This window comes from Juglans regia, chromosome 8, assembly GCF_001411555.2.
Source record: "Juglans regia cultivar Chandler chromosome 8, Walnut 2.0, whole genome shotgun sequence".
Lineage (NCBI taxonomy): Eukaryota > Viridiplantae > Streptophyta > Magnoliopsida > Fagales > Juglandaceae > Juglans > Juglans regia.
Window position 1 is genome coordinate 14,073,333 of NC_049908.1, and position 25,768 is coordinate 14,099,100.

The 25,768-nt window shown below is 42.7% G+C and overlaps 1 protein-coding gene across 1 annotated transcript in view; it reads left to right on the top strand.

Annotated features, from left to right (window-relative positions):
- LOC109020261 ((-)-kolavenyl diphosphate synthase TPS28, chloroplastic-like) overlaps positions 1 to 22,181 on the top strand; it is a 43,487-nt gene extending 21,306 nt beyond the window's left edge. The window contains exons 13-15 of the mRNA XM_035693034.1: positions 20,307 to 20,433; positions 21,088 to 21,282; positions 21,939 to 22,181. Of these exons, the coding sequence (XP_035548927.1) occupies positions 20,307 to 20,433; positions 21,088 to 21,282; positions 21,939 to 22,181 (565 nt within the window). The remainder of the gene's footprint in view (positions 1 to 20,306; positions 20,434 to 21,087; positions 21,283 to 21,938) is intronic.
- The last annotated feature ends 3,587 nt before the right edge of the window (positions 22,182 to 25,768 follow it).

Below are 25,768 nucleotides of genomic sequence, written 5' to 3' on the forward strand. Positions count from 1 at the left end.
TCCTTCCAACGATCTCGCCGATCGACTGGGAGTAGGTTTACGAAGAGGAGGACGCGAACATTGATGCAGCGTTCTCCCAAGGCCTTCTAGACTTTTCTTAGGCTTCCCAAGATGCGACCTCATTGGGTAGTCTAGATCTGGGTCCAGACTGGCAAGCTGCAGGCTGAGCTTACCTTTCAAGAAGTGGTAAGGGAAAGATAGCCTACCTTGGGCTCTTTTCCCTCGACCATCTCTGGTGGCGAGACCGAGAGACCTTCTTCACCCATTATCATAGAGGAGGCAATGTCATCCTCCCTTGTTTGGGAGGAAAAGAATGTGGTGAAACCATTATGAGTCAAGGGGGGAGGCGAGGGGCAATCCCCGATGATTAACCCCGCTAAAACAGGTTCTTCTCAGCCCACTAATAAGGGAGAAACAGTCGCCCTTGAGGGTGGCACCTCGCTGCCACGTGCAGATGCCTCCAACCCTTGTCTTCTAGGGTCTTTATGCAGCTCGACTTCCCTTCCTCAGGGCGAGGAGCACCTCGGTCCATCTCGGCCCTCGAACGTGTAAAGGTCTCAGGCAAGGGATGATTCTTTTCCTAGGTAGGTCGTTTGTGTATTTTGGCCCTTATTTTTTCTTGGAGTTGGATTCTTATATCTGTATGGGATTTTGTTAGGGTGTGGATCAACTGGCTACCTGGATCATTGATGGGCGGGCTGACTTGTAGGATGAAGTTCGATCTAGGCATATGTTCTCCTTTTGGGCATGGAATGAGGTCACATAGCTACAGTTTTAAAAGGCTGAATTGGAGGTGATCCTCGATTAGGCCAATGGCTACTTACACTCGCTAGAGGGTGACCTGGCCAGTCTTTGTGAAGACACAATGACATCAGGGGCAAGCTCGGTTGGGCTAGTGGGGAAACTGCCTGAAATCACTACGAATTGGGGGTGCTGTGGAAAGGAAAGGGCTTTAAGATAGTAACAATTGTCTCGCCTTGAGAAAAGGGTTGAAGGAGACCAAAGGGTGTTGTCATGAGTTAACTAAGATTGCGGTGAAGGCTGATGAAGCCCGTCGACATCTGCGGCTTGAACTTGACGAGGTGAAGGGGGAGTTGGAGATACTTTCTGGTCAGCATTCGATGATGAAGAAGGAATGCGAGTGGATGGACAAGAGAAAAAAGAATTAAAAACTCTATGTTGTGTCTCGATGGGAGAGTTAAAGCTTGCGATGAGTGAATTAAGTACTTGGAGTCTGAGCTGGCTACTTACGACGAGGAGATCATTCGGCTTACCCCTCCAGTCTTGGTGGCCAAGTCTGCTCGCAGTAGGGCCTTCGGTTATGGCTACAGTGCTGGCCTAGAAAGGTTGAGGGCCTTCTTACTGGCGAACTCTTAGACCGACTTAAGGATGTTAAAACTTGAGTCTTTCAAGGCCGACCGTGCTTCCTGACAGTTTGTTGACACTCTAGGGAGGCACTTGATGTTCGACGCATTCCCATCCACAACTCCTCCAGCACCCCGAGCTCTGCCGGCTCCTCCTGCTTGAATATATGCCTATCTTTTTTTCTTGGTTGGCATTTTTCTTCGAGCAGTTTGTATTTCAAAAAATTGATTTCCATAATATTTTTTTGAGTCATATTTTATGATTGTGTTTTGTGTGTTATTGTTGCTTTGTGCCTCTAAATTTGACCATAGTGGGCAAAGGTCGCATAGTCTGTAGACTTGCGCACCGGTACACCATCGTGAGTCGAAGGACTCAACCTCGGTGGGCAAGGGTCGTGTAGTCTAAGGACTTGTGCGACCGTTTCATCACTACGAGTCTAAGGACTCGACCTCGGTGGGTGTGTATCGCACAGCTTGAGAACCTGCGTGCCCCATCACTGCAAGTCTAAGCACTCAACCTCGGTGGGCATGGATCGCATAGTCTGAAGACTTGGGGTACCCATTTAGTCATCGTGAGTCTAAGGACTCGATCTCAGTGGGTAGGGGTCATGCAGTCTGAGGACTTGTGCTCCCGTTTCATCACTGCAAGTCTAAGGACTCGACCTCGGTGGGCGAGGGTCACGCAGTCTGAGGACTTGTGCACCCGTTTCATCACTATGAGTCTAAGGACTCAACCTCGGTGGGTGAGGGTTGTGCAGTTTGAGAACTTGCACGCTTGTGTCATCACCGCGAGTCTAATGAATCTACCTTGGTCGGTGAAGGTCGTGTAATCTTTCGATTTGCGTGCCCATATCATCGTCACGAGTCAAAGGACTCGACCTCGATGGTCAAGGATCGCGCAATCTGAGGATTTGCCCAACCATTTCATCACCACAAGTTTAAGGACTCGACCTCGATGATGTGGTCGTTCAAGTTGGGAGACGCATGAGAGGGAATCAATCAACTTTATTCGTTTTTCTTGACTGCTTAAAGATACAAACTTAGGGATGTTGTTCTTTTTAGATGCTCACCATTTCATGGATGTGGTAGTTCCTTTCCCTGGCCATCTTTTAAGCGGTTTGAGTCTGGTCGATTGTTGGCAATCAGGACATACGGTCCTTCTCAATGGAGGCCATGTTTTCCTTATTCTTTTGTGGTTGTTTCGGTTTTTCTTATAAACAAGTCGCTTATCTTGAAGGGCCTGGGCTTGGCTCTCAGGTTGAAGTAGCACTTCGTTCTTCTTTTCTTGAGGCTCATTTGGGCCTCAGCTTCATCCCCTTTTTCATCTAGCAGTTCAAAGTGCTCTTCCAATGCTTTGTTGTTCTAACTTCGATTGAAAAGCAGGATATTGTATCTCGATACAACTGCGTTCCCGCATGTTAGGGAGAACGAGGTCCCTTTGTCGGAGTTTTAACTATGGTTATGTACGCCCATAGAACACCTGGAGTTCTTCCACCCACTCTCATTTTCTACCTGTAAGTTTCTTCTTTAGGATCCCGTGTAGGGATTTGTTGGTCACTTCCACTTGCTCGTTGGCCTATGGGTGTCTTGGCGATAAGCACTTGAATTGAATCCTCAGCTCTGTACACCATTCCTGGTAATGCTCTGACTCGAACTACCTTCCATTGTTTGAGATGATGCTTTGGAGAACTCCAAAATGGCATACAATGGTCTTCCACAAGAACTTGGTGATGCTTTTCGCCGTGATTTTTGCCAGGAGTTCTACTTCTACACACTTGGTGAAGTAATCTATGACGATGACCACTAACCTCACTCCTCCTTTCCCTGGAGGGAAAGGCCTTGATAGGTCAATTCCCCATTGCACAAATGGCGAATGGAGGTGAGCTCGTCTGGCTGGCAGTGTGGTATTGGAGCGAATACTTGGCACTTCGCGCACTTTTTGACAAATTCTTTCACGTCCCTAAGGGTATGGGGCTAATAATAACCCACCCTCACTACCTTTCTCACCAAAGCTTTCCCTCCAGAGTGATTCCAGCACACTCATTCATGTTTCTCTGCTAGGATGTATTGGACTTCCTATGGGAAGACACACCTCAATAAGGGGGTTGAGAAACCCTACTTATAGAGGATTCTAATTATTTGGGTGAATCGCACGGCCTATCTTTTGATCTTCCTTGCCTCTTCCTTTTCTGCTAGGAGTTCTCCAGTTTCTAGGTAGTTCACAACCTCTTGAGCCCACACTGGTTCTCCTGGTCTCACTTCGGCGACCTTAGTCTCGACGGCTGGGACTTCCATAACTCTACTTTCCAGTTCCCATGGCAAATGGATTCCCCCATCCCCGAAGTTGTTCACGCTAGTTTGTTCACTATGCTGTTATCCTCCCTTGGTATTTGTTTGATGTTGAAGTGACAAAATCAATCACACTTCTCCCATAGCAAATGTAAGTACTTCTTCAATTTTTCGCCTCTCATCGTGTACTCTCCCAATACTTGGTTAACCACTACTTGGGAGTATGCTCCTACCTCGACCTCGGTTGCTCCTTGTGCCTCTACTATCGAGAGCCCTACAACCAACGCTTCGTACTCGACTTCGTTGTTAGTGGTTCTGAAAGTGAGTTTTGCACGTAATGATGTTCCTACCCAGAGTCACTTATCATATGGATCCCTACTCCCCTGCCAGCGTGGCAGGATGAACCATCGACAAATACCTGCCAAGGCGTCCTGACTGATGTGGTCGCCACTTCTTCAGGAAAGTCAAAAAACTCGACAATAAAGTCTGTTAGGGCATATCCTTTCATTGTGTGTCAATGCAGATAATCGATGCCGAACTCTCTCAGCTCAATTGACCAGCTCACTAGGAGCCTAGAGGCATCTAGCTTCTGCAATATCTTCCTTATAGGAGTTTCTGCCATTACTTTGATGGGTTGAGCTTGGAAATACGGTCACAACTACCTGGCAATTGTTACTAACGTGAAGGCCATCATCTCCATTCGAGGGTATCTCGAATCTGTGCCCCATAGGTGCTGGTTGTGTAGTATACTGGCTTCTAAGCTGCCCCTTCTTCTTTGAACAAGGTCGTCGACACGGTGTGGGGTGATATCGCCAAATATACAAAGAACGTGTCCCCTTGCTCAGGTTGGCTTAGTAGTGATGGGCTAGATAGGAATTGTTGTAGTGCTTGAAATGCTTAATTTTATTCGTTGTTCCAAGGGTGTACCTTGCACAAGACCCTAAGAAATGGTAAGCGTTTATTTGTGAATCTAGACACAAATCTATTCAGTTCTTCTACTCTACAAGTCAGCCTCCAGGTCTTGTCGATGTTTCGAGGGGTCTTCATATCTATGATTGCTTTGATTTTCTCCATGTTGACCTCTATTCCTCTCTAAGACACTATGAAATTTAGTAATTGGTATAGTATAGAGAAGGCTTCCCTAAAATCCTCCAAGTGCTAGGACGACTCCTTGCTTTTAACCAGTAGGTTGTCGATGTACACCTCATAACTTGATAGAAGTACAGTCCTCAATCTTTTCTTCGTCGGTCGCGTTCATTCAAATCCGATTGTACCCCGAGTAGGTGTCCATGAAACTTAGCATGCAGTGCCCTATTGTGGATTCAACAATCAAGTCGATGCGTGGCAGGGGGAAACTGTCATTGGGGTAGGCTTTGTTTAGGTGAGTGAAGTCCACACACATCTTCCACTTGTTGTTGGGTTTCTTCACTAGTATGACATTGGATAACCACTAAGGGTAGTGGGCTTCACTAGTCGGTAGTGGATGCATAATTCTCCTTGTTGAACGATCTTCTCTTCTGGCGGACCTTCTTACTGGCAGGGTCAACATAGAGGCGATGCTAAATGATTGTGTTGTCTATTTCGGGCATATCTTTGCAGCTCCATGCAAACACATCTCTATGCTCAACCATGAGCTACTTCAGTGCCTTTCGAATCTCAGGCTGCAACTTGGTCCGGATCCGTGTTGTAGCCTTCGGCCGCTCTAGGTGGAATGTTACTATCTCTAATGGCTCAATTGCCTATGCTTATTGCAAGTTTTCTTCATCCCACGTTTCCATGTCATAGTTGAGGAGGACCAGCAGGCTGGAAGGAACCTCAACCTCAATATGGTTTTTTAATGTACGGACATCCACTCCCCCTGTCTTGAGCTCTTGTACAAAGACCTTCGAGCTAGGGCTTGCTCACCTCGAACCTCTCATACTCCTACCTCCGTCAAGAACTTCATCTTTAGGTGATAGGTTGAGGTGAAGGCTTTGATGTTGTTCAACATTGAGCACCCCAATATAGCATTGTAGGATGAGGTGGCTCTGACTACTAGGAAGTCGGTCATCATGGTGGTGGTGTGTATCTTTTTCCCTGCTATGACTTGTAGGGTTATTGCACTCAAGGTATGTACTGCATCTCTAGAGAATCCCTTTAATGGCGTGGATGATGGTCAGAGTCTACTAGGATCAATATCCATTCTGGCGAGTGCATCCCAAAAGAGGATATATGCTGACCTCCCATTGGCGATCAAAATTCTTTTGGTAGTGTAGTTTGTGACTGACAACATTACTACCAATGCATTAGCATGTGGATATAGGACCCCCTTCACAAACTTCCTCCCTAAAGGGGATGCTCTCCTTGTATCTTGCCTAGCGAGCACACACTTTTCTGCTGGATGTAGAGGTCTTTCCTCCAACAAACCCTCTTGCTATCATATGGATCTCGCCCATTGGTGTCTTGTTGTGGTTTGGGTTTTGGCGTGGAGCATCTCGATAATCTTCCCTTGTTGGTTGCTGCCTTTTAGGGCTCCTACTTTATTGGCATTTCGATCTCACTCCATCCTTCGCCCATGCACTAGTTTCGCAAGTTTCGAACGTTCCGCAATCAGCCGCTGCAACTTCCCGCTTCCTCTCTACTCTTCTTTTCATCTTGTAGCAATCCTCCATCCAGTGACTATTTGACGACTGATGGTAGGTGCAAAAACAACCTCCTCTCCTTGCCTGGTCGCCTCCCACTAGTCAAATGAGCATTTTTCTGATTGTATATTTAAAATGTTGTGAATGAATCTCAGACCACGTTTACGGGGGAGCGCTCGCCTTTCTCGCTTTTTGTCGTGGTTGCTTTGCCCATGTTTCTCTGAGGTTCTTCTCTCACTCGATCTCTGAGGGTCCTTACCTGCTTCCTTAATCTCTTCTTTTGGTTGTACAATTAGGGCTTGAGGAGTGTCTTCGGCTTTGACAAAGTCATCGGCCCTATCCATGAACTTGCTCAATGTTGATGGAGTCCTCCGTGATAACTCCACCATGAATGGGCTTCGAGACCATACGCCAGTGTAATTTTCTCATTCCATCATCAGTGGTTAATCGTTGCTTGTTGGACCAGGTGAGGTATGCATTCAGGCTCTCGTATTCTTTCTGCTTATTGGTCAAGAGGTATGTTGCGTGTCATCTTCACCTCCTGCTAGCCATAAATTGCGCTTGGAATTGCTTTGCCAATTCTTCGAAACTATCAATCACCTCTGACCGCAATGCTCTGAACCAGCCTCTCGCCTTGCCTTTCAATGTCAATGGGAAAGCTTGACATGCTATCTCTCCAGGGAATCGGTGAAGCGTCACGTGTGGTTTAAAATTTTCCAAGTGATCTACTAGATCTTGGGCTTGTTGTACAACTCTATTTGTGGGACCTTGAATTTTGGTGGGAGCAGCATTGCCAGAACCTCCACGCTATAGGATAAATCTGTGCAGTTGAGCAGTTGATTGACTGAGGATGACCCACATCTTCTTGCCCATCTCCTCATATATATCAACGAGACTGCACAACTCCTAGTGCAACTTTTTATTCTCCGCCTCCTTGGCATGCCTCCCCATATGGTTGTGAGCCTTGGCACGATTCCCTCGCTATAATCGGGATCTTTTCTTCTAAGGCTCTCTTTTTCTCGCTGGGGAGCCTCCATTGCTACACCTATCTTCCTCAACTGTTCTTGCATCTCCAAAAGCCATGCTTCCATATTTGTTCAAGTGGTTTCCTGTTCATGGGTTGTGTGGGAGCTTGTTGTAGTAGGCATGTGAAAACTACATTGAGATGTTACAAGGAATTCTATTCGGATCCCATAGACAGTGCCACTAGTTTGATCTTTTTCCCAGATCTTGGGGACTCGATTATCAAGTACCCAAGGTTTTCTTCAAGGTGGAGGTGGTTACCATATCGTGGGTTAATATCTCTGTTTCCTTAGGAGGGAATATCTCTTTCTATCAATGACAGTTACCATATTTAAGTGGTGCGATTTTATGGTGGCAAGCGTATGGTGTGCCGGTGGTCTTTCAACTCATTAGGCTTCCCGTATAGGCCTTTCTCAGTGTTGTTGGGCTTGTATGGTGAAGATAAAAAAGTCTATCCAAATCTCACATATATTTCAGATTTATTTACATTTTTCCTTTTTGAGAATTTTGTACCGGACTGATTTTTTTGGTCCACCAAAAGCCTGGACTAGATCGCTTTGATTCGGTCCATTCAGTCTTATTGGAGTGTTTTGGTCCAGGTCATTTTTTCAATTTTTTTTTTCAAGTTTTTACCAAAACATTGTATAAAATGATAAAAACAAATGAAGAAAATGATATAATCTAAATTGTCTAACTAATTATATATTTAATTAATTAAATATATTAAATTAAAATGTAATTAATAATTTTAAAATGTAATTATATATATTAAAATTCAGTCTGTTTGGTACAATCCGGGAAGAAAAAACCCAACTGCAAGACTGGACCAATAATTTAATTTCTTTACTTTCTTATACCGAAATTGACTGATTCCTTAATTAGTCCAAAGGAAAAACCTTACATTTTTTTTGAAAGGACACCCCTTATTACAAGGCTTAGGCCCTGTTTAAAAATTAGACTCAATTGAGATCAACTCAGTTCAGTCTAATTTTAAGCTGAATTTAACATCCAAATACCTAAGTCTCAAATGACTAAATTCATTTCAACTCAAAACCTCTTTATACGTGGGACCTACAACCTTTTTCATCTCAACATTTCTTTACACACAAGACCTACAACATTTTTCAATTTTCTCTAAATACATCTAAACTTATCTTAACATCCAAACATATCTAAACTTATCTTAGGTGGGCCCCACAAAACTCAGTCCACCATCTCAACTCATTACTATTTATAAAAAACTGAACTCTTCTCAATTTAGCTGAACATCCAAACATGGTCTTAGAGGAGTTAAAACAAATGCATCTTAGATAAAGTTATATAAGATCGAAGACTATCTCTATGGGAAGAGGCTCAACCTTCCACTATTGGGAATGAAACAGGAGAGCATAGATGATGTTGAGTGGACCCTGTTAGATCGACAGGTTCTGGAGATTGTTCGACTGACCTTATTCAGAACAGTGGCACACAATGTAAGTAAAGAGAGAACCATGGTGGATCGACAGGTTCTGGAGATTGTGAGGACGCCAAAGGGAGTCAGCTTTGCTGTTCCACATGAAAGCTTGGAAAAGTTGGCTGACATTGTCAAGATCGGTTTGAGATCGGATATTCCTAGTGAAGTGGGATTTGTGAGTCACCTAGTGCATGTGCTGACTAAGGGCGATGACATGGAAAACTGAAGTCGGGCTTGACTTCAGTGCGTCTTCTAGCTTGAAGACGGGTGTTGTGAGCTGCAGAGATGATAGGGCTTGGCTGGAAACGGTTTCTAGCCTGTGGAGACCCAGTCTTCAAGTGAAAGATTGTTGAGTTGCTTGTGGAGACTGGTCTGTGAGCAGAAAATTGAGTAATAGTGAGTTCACTTGACAGTGGGCTCGAGCGAAACTCAACCTGTGAGTTCGCTCGAGGTGCACTCGACAGTGGGTTCGAGCGAGATACAAATCCTAGTGTTCGCTCGAGCCACACTCGACATCCCGCTCGAGCCAATGCTCATTGGTTGTTCGCTTGAGGCGCGCTCGACACGCCGCTCGAGTGAAAAACGTAGTTTTTACTAGATTAGGATTTCCAGCGCCGTTTGCTATAAATATGTTATACTAACAAGTTTTTATAAATAAATGTTTCGTAAATAATTATAAAATATTATTTAAATGATGATTTGATAGAGTATTAAAAAGTGGTGGGACCCATTGAAAATATACTTGGATGTGGATTTTTTTAGAGCTTTTAGGTTTATGTAATAAATAGTGTAGTGATATTTGAACGCATTTATACTATACACAATTCATATGGTATATTTTGATTTGTAAGATTCAAATTTTAAAATTTATCTTTTAAATCAAATTATGTTACGTAAATAATATGTGGTGTAAATGCTTTCGAGTTGAATTATTTTAATAAATAACTAAAAATGTTATTTAAAGAAAAAAAAAAACACAATTATCCTATGGTGACCGCCACCATTGGATGGCTAGGTTTAGCACCATCTCGCCACTAGAACCACTCTAAATTTGGCTGTAAATATATATATATATATATATATCCAAGCTTTGTACAAATGAATATAATAGGAATGCAAGAATACATGACTCTTTTAAGGTTGTGACAATTATTTTGTCAAACCTTTTTGTGGTATTCAGAGCCTTGCAGTATTAACATCCATTTTGTCATGGCTTCTAAATCCTCCACTCCTATTATACACATGCTTTCTATTAAGCTCACTTCTACCAATTAGCTACTTTAGTGTAGTCAGATTCTACCCCTTCTCTCAAGTCAAACTCTCTTAGGCTACGTTGATGGTTCTCTCCCTGTACCGTTTGAAACCATTCTTGATAACAATTGTCCCATCCCAAATCTAGCTTATGTTTCTTGGAAACAAACAGATCAACTAATCCCATGTCTCATCTACTCCTCTCTCTCTCTGAAGAAGCAATGAGTGAGGTTCTTGGATTGACCACTGCTAGAGATGCTTGGAAATCTCTAGAGAATTCCTTCTATCATAAATCCAAGGCCAGAGAACTCAGGATAAATGATGATCTTCAGCTCACGAAGAAAGGGACCCGAATTGTTGGTGAATATTCTCGAGCCTTCAAAAACCTCTTTGACTAGCTTGCAACCATGGGCTGCTCTGTTGATGATTCTCATAAAGTCCATTGGTTCTTACGTGGATTGAGACCTGAATTCTCCACTTTCTCCACCACCATGCTATCACATTTTCCTCTTCCCCCTTTTAAGGACATCATTCCAAAGGTAGAGAGTCATGATTTCTTCATCAAATCTTTTGAAGGGCATTTTAATACAGTAGTAGCATTCACTCTTCAAAGAGGAGGTCGTCACCCCCATCGTGGTGGCAATCGAGGTTCTCGAAACCAAGGCTCTCAAGGTGGGCGTAGCAACTTCACCAATAACAAGAACTCCTCCACCACATAGCAACCCAAACCTCTTTGTCAGATTTGTGCCAAAACTAGTCACACTACAGCTGTTTGCTAGGAACACTATAATCAAAATAGTCATGAAGCTCACATTGTAGAACCTTTATCTTCTCCTAATAATTCATTTGATTGGTATATTGGTAGTGGTGCCCAACTTGATACCTCCACCACCTACACTGGTATTGATCAGGTCTTATTTGGTTCTCTCAAACCCAATTCTTCTATTTATCTTCGTGATGTTCTTGTTGTGCCTCATATCACTAGAAACCTTATCTCCATTAGCAAATTGATTGCTGATCATAATTATTCTGTCAAGTTTTTCTACTCTGGTTTTGTCATACAAGATTTGCACACGGGAATGGAGTTGGGAATTGGTTTATGTATTGATGGCCTCTCTGTTCTTAACCGCGGACATCCAGCCTTTCTTGCTTCAATAAAAAATAACAAACTCAGTGCATCATTTTCATTTTGGCTTGCTCGATTAGGGCATGTCTAAGATCTGTTACATCAATTTTGCCAACAACCTCTATCTACTCTTGCTGTCAACTTGGTAAAAGCAAAAGACCACCATTTCTTATAAATAAAAATCCCAGCACTTTTGTTCTAGATTTAATCCACTGTGATTTGTGGGGACCCTCTCCAATTCTTTCTTCTTCAAGCTTTCAGTTTTATGTGATCTTTGTTGATGATCACACGAGATTCACCTGGTTCTACAAGTTAAAAACCAAAGCTGATTTCTATGAAACATTCATCCGTTTTCAAAGGTTGGTTGAAAATCAATTTTCACTTTAAGACTCACATAATCTCTGCCTTTAGGGTTTGCTTACGTCATCAAGACGAAACATACGTTAGAAAGAGAGAAGCGTACGTAAGAAGAAGGAACTGGGTATTACAATTCTACCCACCTTATATAAATTTCATCCTCGAAATTTGCTCAAGGTTCTAGGGGTTTGCTTAGTATTCTAAGAATTCGCTTGGTGTTCTAAAAGTTTTGTGCAGTATCTTGAGGAATTTGCTTATTTTTATTAGGAATCTGTTCATACGTGTCCTCGCGTCGTCTTTACGCGTCTCGCGCACATTCAGCATCTTGGTCACGTCTCGTACAATACATGCTCTCGCGTCTTGTCATCCCTTCATCGTCATGTCTACCGTCGGTCTAGAGTGGTTAAGTCCATCTATCACGTAACGTTCGTACCTTCCATTCTGATATTTTTGGCGGTGAGACTTGAAGTCGCCATCTCGTTTTACGTTTCCGTCCTAGTTTAGCTCGTGGTCGTTCATGTGATTCTTAACTATTACAGTCTTCCTAACATTTCTAGTCCGTTCCTTAATTAGCATGCAGCTAATGCTGCATGTCCTAACGTTACATCAATCATTTCTTATCCTCTAACTATGCTCAGTCTCTGATACCCCTTACGTTCTATACACTTAGCATGACTACTTCTTTCTAGTTGCCAGTCTGACATGCATGTGTTTATTGGGTCATACATTGAAAATATCATAACATAAGCATAAAAATACTTTCTTGTACTTACTGCAGGAGCAGACATGCCTTGGGAAGACGTCAGTCTAGGTTTTCCTTCACGTGCAATTCTCTTTTCAAAAGTTTTCTTTCTACAGAAAATGATTTTCTCTCTTTTATTTTGAAAAGAACATCATAGAGTCAAGCATAACCTGGGTTTTGCTCTGATACCAACTTGTAACGCCCGTCCTTGTGGTGGGACTTTTTCTAAAATATTTTTTATAAAAAGGAAGACGGGAATTACCGTCCTGTTCAAAACTTTTTCACTTGCATCCCCAGGGTGCGAGACTCTACGTTTATAAATAAAATGTGCTTTGATCATAAAAGAGGGTTACAGCGGAAAACATAAATCTCATAATAAAAAGGCCTCGTACGTTTAAAACTCGTGCCTAGACTTCCGTGCTCTTCCCCATGGGCCGTGTCCTTTCTGATCGTGCAGTTCCTGTGAGGGGGAGGGACATGCATAAAAACTACAATGAGTCGAAGACTCGTAATCATTACTTCATACGGTTAAAATATAACAACATAGGTTTTCATTCATGCATTCATCAATCGTACATACTATTACGTGGGTGCCTACGTGTCTTGTGTGCGTTCGTTTGAAAACGTCACTGGACGGGGCTTTTCTTTTAAAAGGCGTTCCTCTATTTAAAACGTGTCCCCCGTCACTGCCTTCATTTCTTCAAGAGTCGGTGTACGGGGTTTTACTTTAAAAAGGGCTTTCTCGCCGTAAAACGTTTCCCCCGTCAGTGCCTTCATTTCTTAAAGAGCCCGTGCTCTTGTGCTCTTGTGTATACATGTGCGTTCGTGCGTTCGTGCGTGCGTGCGTACATCCATTCTTTCTTATCGCTTTCATAGGACAGTACACACAATTACACCCCGTGTGTTTGGGGTTAGCGGTCTTCCTTTGGACCCGGATTCCGCCCGTGGCCACGGGTTGGGAACCCCTTTTCATAGGGGGCAGCACTGGGTGCACTTCCAGCGCTACTTACCCGGCATTGCAATCTGCCCATTCATCGGTACCCTTTCGTTCATGTCATGTGGCCGTTACGTGTCTTCATACATTCATGCTTTCGTTTCTTTCTTTCTTTCTTTTCATTCGTTCGTTCATGTCAGCTCGAAGGAGCTGAAGCTTTCATTCAGTTCGTTCTTTCATTTAACAGTCATTTCTTTTCATGAGAAAACATTTCTTTTCGTGAGAAAATATCGTTTGGGGCGTAAGCCCGAAAATGGTCTTTCCGTTTTCTTTTTCAATTTCATTTCAGTTCTATCTTCTCTTTAACAAAGAACATACATGGGCTTAAGCGTCAGCTTCCGTGGCATCTTATAAGTGTCACCTTGAACTTCGTCAATCATCGCATCCGCGAGTATCACCTCGTGGTGCACATGAGAGCGTCGGTTCGTAGGATTCACAAAAGCATCTGCTTTCATGCCTTTCATGCATCTTCATCAGTTTATGGGGTTTTCTTAGAAAATACATACAATACATACAGCATATAGTCATCCATTCACATGCGTACAATTAATACTTTGGGGTGCGTAAAAATGGGCTGCCAATGAGGGGCCGTACATACTTATGCTTTTGAACATTTAGCATTTTCTTTCTTAAAACGTCTTTAGTCTTTTCGTGAGCATTTCAAAGGAAAAGCGTTTCTTGTATCTTTGATAACTCTAAAAGAGTATGAACGTAACACTTACCTGGACTCCATGCTACTTGCATGTCATTCAGTCCATTCACGTGCTTGTCAGACGGCAACCTACATGCATACACATAACCTTAGCATCATTCTCTATCTAATGCATAAGTAACTTAAACTATAAATAGAACTACGCTATACTTAGAACACTCTCCTTCTATCCCATGCAATTATGTGCCCTTCACTATGTTAGACCCTTCGGGGACCACTTATGGTCACCACAACTTCCAACTCAAAGTCTTGCATCGAGTGCTCATCCACTAAAGTGAACCCCTTATTCACCTTAGGATTAAGACACTAGGACATTCGTCTTACTCTTCTTACAACCACATTCGACGCATGATTCCGACCGATAGAATCACACATCTCAATCCTAACGATGCATCCGTCACTATCTTCATGCATTTTGGCCCACACTAAATCCTCATTCCCATCCAGCAAGACACATGGCTCTAAGCCAACTCTGAAGCTTAGTACCGTGCAACTATGCTCATGACAGATTACCCATTACATATGGTGAATCCGTCCGGCACGTGTCTCTCACCATGTTACACAGGTACCTTACCCCTTTATCACCTAAGATCAACGTATATAATACGTTGATCACCTGTTCGTAGGGACAAGGGCCATATTCCGATACCAATCTTCTCTTGACCCGGCTAGCATGACACTTCACGCTACCCGTCCCTTTTGACAGTTCATCCCAACACTTAACACGACAAGACTCCATCTATAACTACGTTTCATGTCACGTTATATAGCCCAAGATTGCTCCAGTGCTACACTGTGACCTTGTCGTGTTACCTAGCATTCTACTTCATCACTCCTGACTCATTACGAGTACGGTTCCTCACGTACTCCCGTCACATCGTGACATCTCGTCACGTTCCCATTACGCCATTTCTACACTTTAACACTTCACCCATCATAAGTATGACTTCCAATAACCACGTCACTTCGTGACGTTGCCCAGTCATGCTTCCGCTGCGTACTCTTACACTTATTCCACTACTTCACCCATCACAAGCACGACTATCAATAGTCATGTCACTTCGTGACATTTCCCAGTCATGCTTCCGCTGCGCACCCTTATACTTGTTCTACTACTTTGCGCATACGCCTGGCCATAAGTCCATCACAGTGACACTTGTCACCTCAGACTACAGGCTACGTCATAGCTACTTCGGGACACTGTTTCACAGCTCCCGACACTATCCATCACGTTCCACGCCTATCAATCACATAACCATCCTTATTTCTACGACACGCCACACGGAGTGTCGCTGCCACGTGGAGTACACTCCACGTATACTCCCTTCATACACAACACATTACCATTATGGCATACCTACCATATGGTACATTACTCCATCACAGGGAGTACGTTCCACTCGTACTCCCTTTACATACGCTCCATCACCACTATGGCCTACACGCCATATGGTGCATCCCCAATCATATGGAGTGCATTCCACATGCACTCCATCCATACACACCTATCACCACTATGGCATACCCGCCATATGGTACATTATTACATCACATGGAGTACACTCCTCGTATACTCCTTTCATACACTATGACACATCACCATTATAGCATCCTTGCCATATGGTGTATCACCCATCATATGGAGTACATTTCACATGCACTCCATTCATACACACCATATCACCACTATGGCATACCTGCCATATGGTGCATCACCATATCCCAGGGAGTACACTCCTCGTATACTCCCTTCATACACACTACGGCACATCACCACTATGGCATACACGCCATATGGTGTATCTCACCATCTCATGGAGTACATCCCACATGTACTTTCCACATACATACCACATCACCAATATGGCATACACGCCATATGGTGCATCGTCCACCACATAGAGTACATTCTACATGTACTCCTCTTACACGCATTACGCCACTGAGTACACTCCACTTGTACTCATCCCGTTCCACGACACGCCAAGAGGGTATATTTTACATATACTCTCCTTGTCTCACATTACGCCACACATAAAGTACACACAGCGTGTACTATCCCCATCCCACATGCCATATCACCATTATGGCATATCCGCCACATGGTGCATTACTCTACCACATAGAGTACACTCCACGTGTACTCCCTTCATACATATCACGGCATGTCACCACTATGGCGTACCCGCCATATGGTGCATCTCACCATCACATGGAGTACATTCCACATGTACTCCCTACATACACAACACGCCACATGCACACAGAGTACACTCAGTGTGCACCGTATCCATTCCACATACACCATGCCACCATTACAGCACATATTCCCAAATCACACTACACAGCACACTTCCCAATTACGCCCAACACATCACAGTACACTACACGGCACAATGCACCTCCATCCAATACAGATAAGCCCAACACTTCACTACACAGAATGCCCAACACTTCATCACAATGCCACAACTCCACAAATACTAACAGCACAGTCCACAACCTAGTCAACTAATCAATATCCAACATAATTAATAAGGGATAGAGGGTTATACCATCGACATAACCCGTGCGTTGCTTGCCGATCGTCATAGCCGATGATGTCGGAAGAGTCGTACGTGGCGGCTAACTCACGTACGGTGACTGTTTAGGCATTTAGATAGCTAGGTGTGGTCTTGGAAAGGCTCGTGATAGCCTTGTGATGATGGTAAAGAGCATAACATGGCGGATCTAGCCATGTACAGTGGCGGTCAATCACACGCAGTGACTGTCCATCACATGCAGTGATTACCCATCACATAAAGTGATGGTTTAGACCTAGGGCTTGGCTAAAGGAGGTGTGGTGAATCTCGTGGTGGCGTCGAGGTGGCGCCACGGTGGCTCACGGTGGCAGATCTGGCCATTCCATGGAGGAAAAGCCGTGGGAGAGTGAGAGAGAGTGTGCTCTCGTGGGTGGCAGATCGGGGCCAATGGAGGTTGGGTTGGCTTGGTGGCGGCCTGAGGAGGCTGGACATGGCGGTCATCAGCCATGGGTGGCGGTGCACGGTGGTGCACGGCGTGCAACCCGTGCGTGCGTGAGTGAGGAGCCGTAAGGTGGAGGAGGGGGTTTCTGGCCATGGGTCACATGGAGGAGCTCGGGGAAAGGGAGAGGAGGTCCATGGTGGCCATGGGTGGTCGTGGGTGGCCGCGTACGGCGGCGCACGGTGGGAAATGGGCTAGAGACCCATTTCGGGTACTTGTCGTGGAAGGAGGGGGAGGACTGCTTTGTAGGGGTTGGCTTCGGTGGAGGATGATGGCCGGTGGGAGAGGAGCTCGCCGTGGGAGCGGTGGAGCCATTGGGCGGCGCACGGCGGCGCTACGCGCACAAGCCCGTTCGGGCTGTGTACTTCCGAAATGGAGAAAGGGAGAGCGTGAGGGGGAGAAGTCGGCATGGATGGATTCGCCGGCGTGAGGAGCAGCCGATGGTGTCGGCGGTGTGGCCTGGCGACGCACGGCGGCGCCGGGCTGAGGCCTTAAGCCGTTCGGCGTGAGGTGATCTGCGTACAGCGTACGCCGAAGGAAAGAGGGAGGAGAGAGAGGGTTACGGGGAAATGAGAGGGAAAAGAGAGGGGTCTGGGTATTTAACCCAGTCCTTTCATCTGGGGTCTACATGATGATCTAACGACGAGGAATTGAAATACTGATTTGAAGATGCGTAAAACATTAACTTAATTAAAAGCACTTAGAGGAATTAGGGTAGATATTATTTTAAACTAACTTTAGTTTATAAAATAGTATTCTTCATCATTAATAAAATGATGAAGTCTCACTTAACATATTTAAAAGGGTTAAACCATTTATTTAATAAAAGTTCTCAACATAATTTAAATCCATAATATCTTAAATAATTGAAATCATTTTAATAATAATATTAAAATGATTTCTGGCAATTATAATATTTTTGGAGCTCTTCAATAATATTATGATTGTCGTATTTAAGATCAAATCTTAATTCAACAATGATGGAAATACTCCTTATAAATATTTCCAGCATATTTAAAACACTGGACATGCCCTAGAAGTCACACGATATCTTTCGAGACACGCTATCATGGTTCGACACGCATAACGTGACTCGCAGTCGGTAGTGAGAAAGGCAGATGATCACATAATCTCTGCCTTTAGGGTTTGCTTACGTCATCAAGACGAAACATACGTTAGAAAGAGAGAAGCGTACGTAAGAAGAAGGAACTGGGTATTACACTGCAACTGATATTGTTTGGTTTTTTCATTTGCTTCATGAACTTCACATTGGTGTTCAACGCCTAGCTACTCTACATTGCGATAATTATAATGCAATCTGTCTCAAATTCGGTCCAAACATATTGCATTGGACTATCACTCCATACGAGAACAAGTTGTTGCTAGCATTCTCATTGTCAAATTCATTCCATCACATCTTGCTGATATTTTTACTAGAAGTCTTCCACGATCTCAATTTATTTTATTTCGCTCCAAGCTAATTGTGACACCATCCCCAGTTAGCTTGAGGGGGTGATAAAGATACAACTGTTAACTCTCTCATACAAGGAAAGTCAACTGATGATGATCCTCAATCGTAGCTTCTATTACAACATAAATAGTTAGACCCACTACAACAAATTTGTCCATTTCCCACTAGTTTTTTTTTTTTCCAAGACATAAGTTTGTGGAAAATACTTATCTAATGCTACAAACACCTTCCGTGCGAAAAAAAAATAACATTTTACCTCAAAATCACATTCGACGACAATAAATTTGTGGGGAAAAGTCACTTTTTGCAGCCATTTGGTGTGGCTGCGAAAATTCTGCCGTATCAAACACTAGAATGGGAAATAAACTAGTTTTTGCGACGACTTCATGTCGCCGCATATATATAAAATATATACTATACTATATATATTATGCATATGGGGCTATATATATTACGGTTACAATCCTCCCCACAACACGCTTCAAGCTTTGCCGTGTGCGTTGGTTGATTGAGTTTGTGAAGACTAACAAGGAATTCCATAGCAGAGGCATGGAAATTGGCCTCTTTCTATTCTTTTTTGTTTTTACCTTTAAAAAGACTATACTTTGTTTTCCTATCTACTTGAAGGCCTTATACATTTGACTTGAATTGGCTGGCTTGAACTGGGTCTTGAGGATTAAAGGAAGATCTCTAGTTATTTAGCAGACCAGTCCCATGATATGTGAATTTGGTTTATGATTATATAGTTGTGTTATTTATTGTGTCCAACTCAAGTGTTAGATGGATAAAATATCCACATTTGTGTTGGATTGGATTACATGGGCAGCAAGATTGTTGATATGCCTTACAATTTGACTCTTTGAGTTATGTATATGGGAGTGTGAAGTGGAATGATGTGAATTGGTACTAAATATTAAAGTGATATGTTGATTAGGATTATTGTTGGTGTGTATGAAGCTTGAAAGAACATTTGTAGATTGATATTAACAGTTGGACGAACTATGTTGAAAGTGGTTTTATTGCATTTTTTGGTTGTGTTGGTTAGTATATAACTTTTTTGCTTATTGCATTTCATGGTTGTGTTGGTTAGTGTATAGCTTTTTTGCTTATATTAGACATTTTTTTACTATCATTTTTGGCTCAGTCTCATTTTTTTTTTGGCTTTGTGGAAATTTTTTTTTTCTGAATTCTTTTAGCATTTGCCGTGAAGACTACTAGCGGAAAATAATTTTTTTTTGTCGGAACAAGTTTTTTTCCACCAAATGTTCTAGTGGGTAATACTAATACTCACCCATTACCTCTCGCGGTAATTGCTCCTATTCCCACGAGCATAAACAAAAATGGACATGCTTTTGCGACGAGCTTCATCAGCTCTTGCCGCGAGATGTGTCGTGGGAAAACATAGGTATTGACCACGAATTAAACCTTTCATGGGTTATAATACTTTTTGCGACGAATTATACGCCACGAGCTTCCCACGACGAGATTTTGTGGGAATTGAGTTTTTCCCACAAAAAAACCACTTTTTGCTATGAAATTCCTCCTTGAGAAAACACTGTATTTCTTGTAGTGACCATTAGTGTCTAGTTTATAGCCTACATGAAATCAGCTGTAAATCTCTTTATATTTATTTCTAATCTTTGTACAAATGAATATAAAAGCAATGCAAGAATACACGACTCTTTTAAGGTTGTGAGAATCATTTTGTCAAACATTTTCACATAGCCAAAGAAAGTCAACCTATTTGCAGCGGGACGGAATTCGGAGTTACTTGATACAACATGGGTTTATCCATACCCATGCAGTACTCTCTCACCTCTTTTTTATATAAAAATTAAAAAACATGGATGGAGAAGTCATACTCATCTGCTATTAGTTGCAGAAAGTCGAATACAAAGAAGAATGGGGAGGCAATCCTCGGGATATTGCTTGAATTCCTAAAGCATCTCTCATTGGAGGCAATAGTTGATCAGGACGGACAAGAAATCATCCACCATTTACGGCAAGCGGTGAGTTTCTTGGATTATCATAATACGTACAAATGAAAGCAATGCAAGTACAGATGAACTATGAACTATTTTGCATAATTTTAAACAGTTTCATATTGCTAATCTTATTTTTAGCTCATTTATTTTTTAAATAAGTGTCCTGACATGACATTTTAATGTCACGTGTCTAGCTTCCATTGATTGCCATGTGACAACCTTGACGTTATTAATTGGATGAAAGGATTTTACTGCAAAAATTTGCATACTCAAAAAGTAAATTATAAAAGTTTGAAACCAATCGAATGATTTATTTAAGAACGAATTAAAACTCAGGGACTGATTTTGTAATTAACCCTTTATTGAGCCTTTAATGTTGTCCCAACAAAAATCCACATAAGCAATAATATACTTAATTTGTAGGCCCGCTGTATATGTTTGTTTATCTTTCTCACTTGAAAGGATGGTTTTCAGCATAAAATGCATTTTTGATTCAATAATACTCGTGTTGTTTTCATGCATATATGTTTTAATTAACAGGAAGAAGCCAATACCACATAATTATAGCAAATTACGTCAAAATGTTTAATTTCGTGGCTTTATAAAGCATGCCCCATTAAAGTAAAAGGGCCTGAATAACTCATTGTTCTTTGTGTGTGTGGTACTATTTAAATATAGTGGGAGAAGTGGCTGCTTGAGTGGTATAGCGACGGCGATAGGCACAAAGGAGAGGCAGAGCTACTCGCGCATATGATAAATGTCACTGCTGGCCATTCATTTTCAGAAGAGCTATTGTCCCATCCTCAATATAAGAGACTGTCCGGCCTCATTAACAAAGTCTGCTGCAAACTTAGCTCGTACCAAAAGGACAAGGTTTGTTTTCTGAAAATATCAATAATGTTAATTTTTTTGAAAAAATTAACTTTTCATACGAATGCTAGATGAGCTCAATCATTTTTGAACGGATTGACCGAACTTACACATTATGATTAATGTACAAGTTATTTTTCTTCGAAGAGAGAGACACAAATACATCAAATATCTAGATAGATAGGATAGATATTACTTAGCTCAATACTTATTCTATTAAGCTATAATTTGGCATTTATTTATGCAACAGTTATGACACTTTTTTCTATAAGCATGATAAGCATTTTGGCATATTTCTGACCAAAAACAGTATATAATATGGGACGTTGTTTGTGAAAGCAAGAGGCCATTACCAGCTTTTGTCTTTGTTTTTTTTATGTGTTTTCGTTTTTGAAACCTTTCCATTTGGGTGATTGCAATGTATGATTCCAATGCATTTTCTCATTAATAAGATCATTAATTCTATTTAGTAAGGCTGATGTAAGTGTGAAAATTATCATTTTATGATAAGAATATAATACAAATAATTAAATTTTCATCTTTTCATTAGCTTAGAATATTTTTTCAACAAATGGTGATTTCACACTTTCATTTCCAGTTGTTAATTTGTTGGAGGTTCCTAATTTTCTGATCATGGGTGGATTTTCTAAACCATGCAGGTAGACAGCAATTGCAGCCACAATATTACTTCACATGCTAATTATTATGTCACAACCCCAGAAATAGAATCTGCGATGCAAGAACTTGTGCAATTGATACTCCACAACTCCGAAGATAATATTCATTCTGATATAAAGCAAACATTTCTCGCAATAGCAAAGAGTTTTTATTATGCAGCATACTGTGATCATGGGACCATCAACTTCCACATTGCGAAAGTACTGTTTGATAGAGTAGTTTGAGTCTTTTGTATGTGTACATTGATTCTATCATTATGTTGAGGAAGAGAAGATTTTTTAATAAATCTTTAAAGGAAAGAAACTACTTCGAGTAGTGCTTAGTCACTAGTTGTATATCTATTATATGACAATCAGTTTAAACTCTTACAAAATTTTGTAAACCGACACAATCTCTACACACAACAAATCCATATACAACATGACACTACGATTGACCTCGTCTAAACCACTAGAACTCTAGCTCATCAATGAGTAACGTCACCAGCAGTCTCTAAGAATACTATTAACGATGTGTTTCACACAACGATCACCAGGCTTGATAGTCCAGCAACACAAGAAATCTAAGGGCTCGAGGGTAGTGAAACTCCTTCGATGCCTAAGTTAGTTTTCAAATTCTTAGAGAGAGTTTATGTTTGTAGGAGTACATGAGAATCAGTTTCTGACCTGGATTTGAGATTTGATACTTCCTATTGAGGTGGGCCCCATTTCCTATGCCAAGGTCTTCCATCTCCCATACAGGGTACCATGTCATCACGTCTAATACAGTGCGGTTCTCCCATCGGGTTCTTCTGTTTGTGCGGCCACTACTTGGGCATTATGTAAGCAACAATGCCTCCCATCGGGTTCTTCTGTCTGTGCTCCAAATCTGAACATTTAACCTAGTGTGGCGTCCTTGCAGGTTATCCGCACAAGGTTGTGTCAAAGCAAACGTTGATGTTGTCCCATCTCCCATGTCGATCCATTTTCCAGCTTGGGCTCTAGGCACTCTTTCCCCTTTATCGCTTGGTGGCCTAGTTACATCATGGCTGTTGGGCTTCTTAGACTTGGTCTAGGCCCAGCCTAGTGGGAACTGAAAAATTTTCCTTCCAGTTACCCTACAAATTCCTACGTCACGTGTGCAGTGGGAATTATGACACTTCAATTGTTCATAATGTTCAACGGATGGGTTTGTGCATACCAATACACTTCCCCATGTTTAGGGTTACATGTGGTGGCTTGATCCCACCCTCCCTTGTGCAATGGAAATCACTTGATTTGTTTCCATCGTTTTCCTCTACGTGACACTTGTCACTTTCCCACTTGGGACAGTTGAATCGGCACAATCTTCTATTTAAACTCGCGTCCCATCCTTCATTTTCTCTCATTCTTCTATTGTGTCAAAGAGTTCCCAACTCTTCATTTCTCCAACTTCCTTCATCCTTTGATAATCCCTAACCTTTCCACTACCTCTCTTCGATGGAGCCTAAGAACTCCTCTCGTTTCTCATCTCAGGGTTCACATTTGTCCTGTCTTGAGGGGTCTTCTAGGGTCCCAAGGTTCTTGATCGTCTTGACGTGCAGGGTTGTTTCCAGTTTTTTAAACGGTTCCATTGGTCCTCGATTGTCTTCTCTGTAGAATTGAGGTTGGTGAGGACCTCTTTTTGGGCGCCTGACATTTTGACATAGAAATCCCAGGGGCACACCAGGGGGTTCATTGACTCAAAGGGTTTTGTTGCGAAAGTGGCATTGTACCCATCCATGTTTTCTAATGGACTGTGGCTTCTTTTCTGTTGCCCCATCTAAGATGTCTTAGATTACCTTAGGATGGCTCATGCAATACCCCGCTCATCTTCTCCCATGAGTTATGTGAATTTCGTGGATTGAATTTATTATAAGGAGGGGAGAATGTAATAACCCGCTCTTTTCTCTCTCGATTGGTCACGAGGCTCATCTACGCGTTTTAAATATTGAAGCCGTGTTTTAAATATAGCGATTGATTTTAAAGTAATCCCAGTGTTTTAAAGACCTCGAATATTTTAAATGCACTGGAAATATTTATATAGGGTATTTCCAATATTATTGAACCAAACTTGATCTTAGGTAAGACAATTATAATATTTTGAAAGAGCTCCAAAAATATTATAATTGTATAAAATCATTTTATTAAAATGATTTCAGTTATTTAAAATATTATGAGATTTAAATTATGTTGAAAACTCTAATTAATTAGATGGTTTTATTCTCTTAGAGATATTAAACAAAACTTCATCATTTAATTAATGATGAAAGAATATTATTTTATAAACTAAAGTTTAGTTTAAATAATATTCTATTTTAATTCCTCTCAGTGCTTTTAGTTAAGTTAATGTTTATGCATTTTCAAATCAGTATTTAAAGCCCACCGTTAGATCGTCTTGAACACCCCAAGATGAAGGGTTTGGATTAAGACCCTAGCTCCCTCTTTTTCTCCTACACTTTCCCTTTTCCCTCTTACTCCTCCCTCTCCCTCAACTCACGTGTATGCCCCCCTCCCCGTTTGGTCTCTCTCTCTCTCAGCCCGGCGCCGCCACGCACCACCCAGCCTCACCGCCACCAACAGTGACTCCCCCTCACGCTGGCGAGCACCTCCCCACCATTGGCAGCCACCCTGCAACACTCTCCCTCCTAGTGCCGCCGCTGTCAGCTAGGGCTGCCACAGAGCACCACCATGAGCATCCTTTGACCTCCCCCTTCCTTCTCCCTTTGACCCGAAGTCGATAGCCCCTCCCTCACACGCACGCAGCTTTTCCAAAGCACGAGTTCTCTATACCCACGGTCGAGCTTTGCCTCCCACGACAGTCACACCACCACCAGAAGCCTCCTCCCTCATTGGCGACCTCCCCTAGCCACCCCCATGCCCAACCGAGCCTCCCTCCTCTCGCACGCGCTCTCACTCTCTCACGTGTGTTCCTCTGCCTTTTGGCCCAAATCCATCGTCGTAGGCCACCGTGCTGCCTCGTCACCACAGCTCCACTAGCGACCCCCTAAGCCCTCCATGGCCAGCCAATGACTAACCAAGCTCCCCTCCATTTCCCCTATTTGAGACACACGGATTCCCCTTGGAAACCCACGACTCTACTGTGCTCCACCATCCCAGCCACCATGAGCCACCCTCAGCCTCCCTTGACCTCCCCTAGCCTAGTCGTATGCCCAAACCTCCACTTTACGTGGTGGACAGCCACCATACATGGCGAATAGCCACTATACATGGCCTTAGCCGCCACCCACAGACTCCCCACCATGTCAGCCACCCTCGCATAGCCTAGATCTAGTAGCCAAAATCCTAGATCTGGTCCCCGAGTTAGTCCCATTGTAAGGTCACAGTAGTGACCGCTACCTCCCAAGCTAGTAGCTTCCAACGCCACTGGCCATGCTGGGCAGCGAGCAACGCATGGGTTATCCTGTCGATGGTATAACTCTCTTTCCCTTTCTCCTCATTATTATGTTCGTTGATTGATTAGGTTGTGGACTGTGCTGTTAGTATTTGTGGAGTTCGTTGTGTAGTGAAGTGTTGGGCGTATCTGTGTAGTGTGCTGTGAAGTGTGGGCTATAGTAGTGATGTGGTGTAGTGTTGTGAAAGGAGTACATGTGGAGTGTACTCCACGTGATGGAGTGATGCACCCTATGGTGTGTATGCCTTAGTGGTGATGTGGCATAGTGTCTGTGAAGGGAGTACACGGAAAGTGTACTCCATGAGGTGAAACAATACACTGTGTGGCGTGTTGTGAAGATAAGGATGGTTGCGTAATTGATGAGCGTAGAGCATGATGAGTAGTGTCGGGAACTATAGAA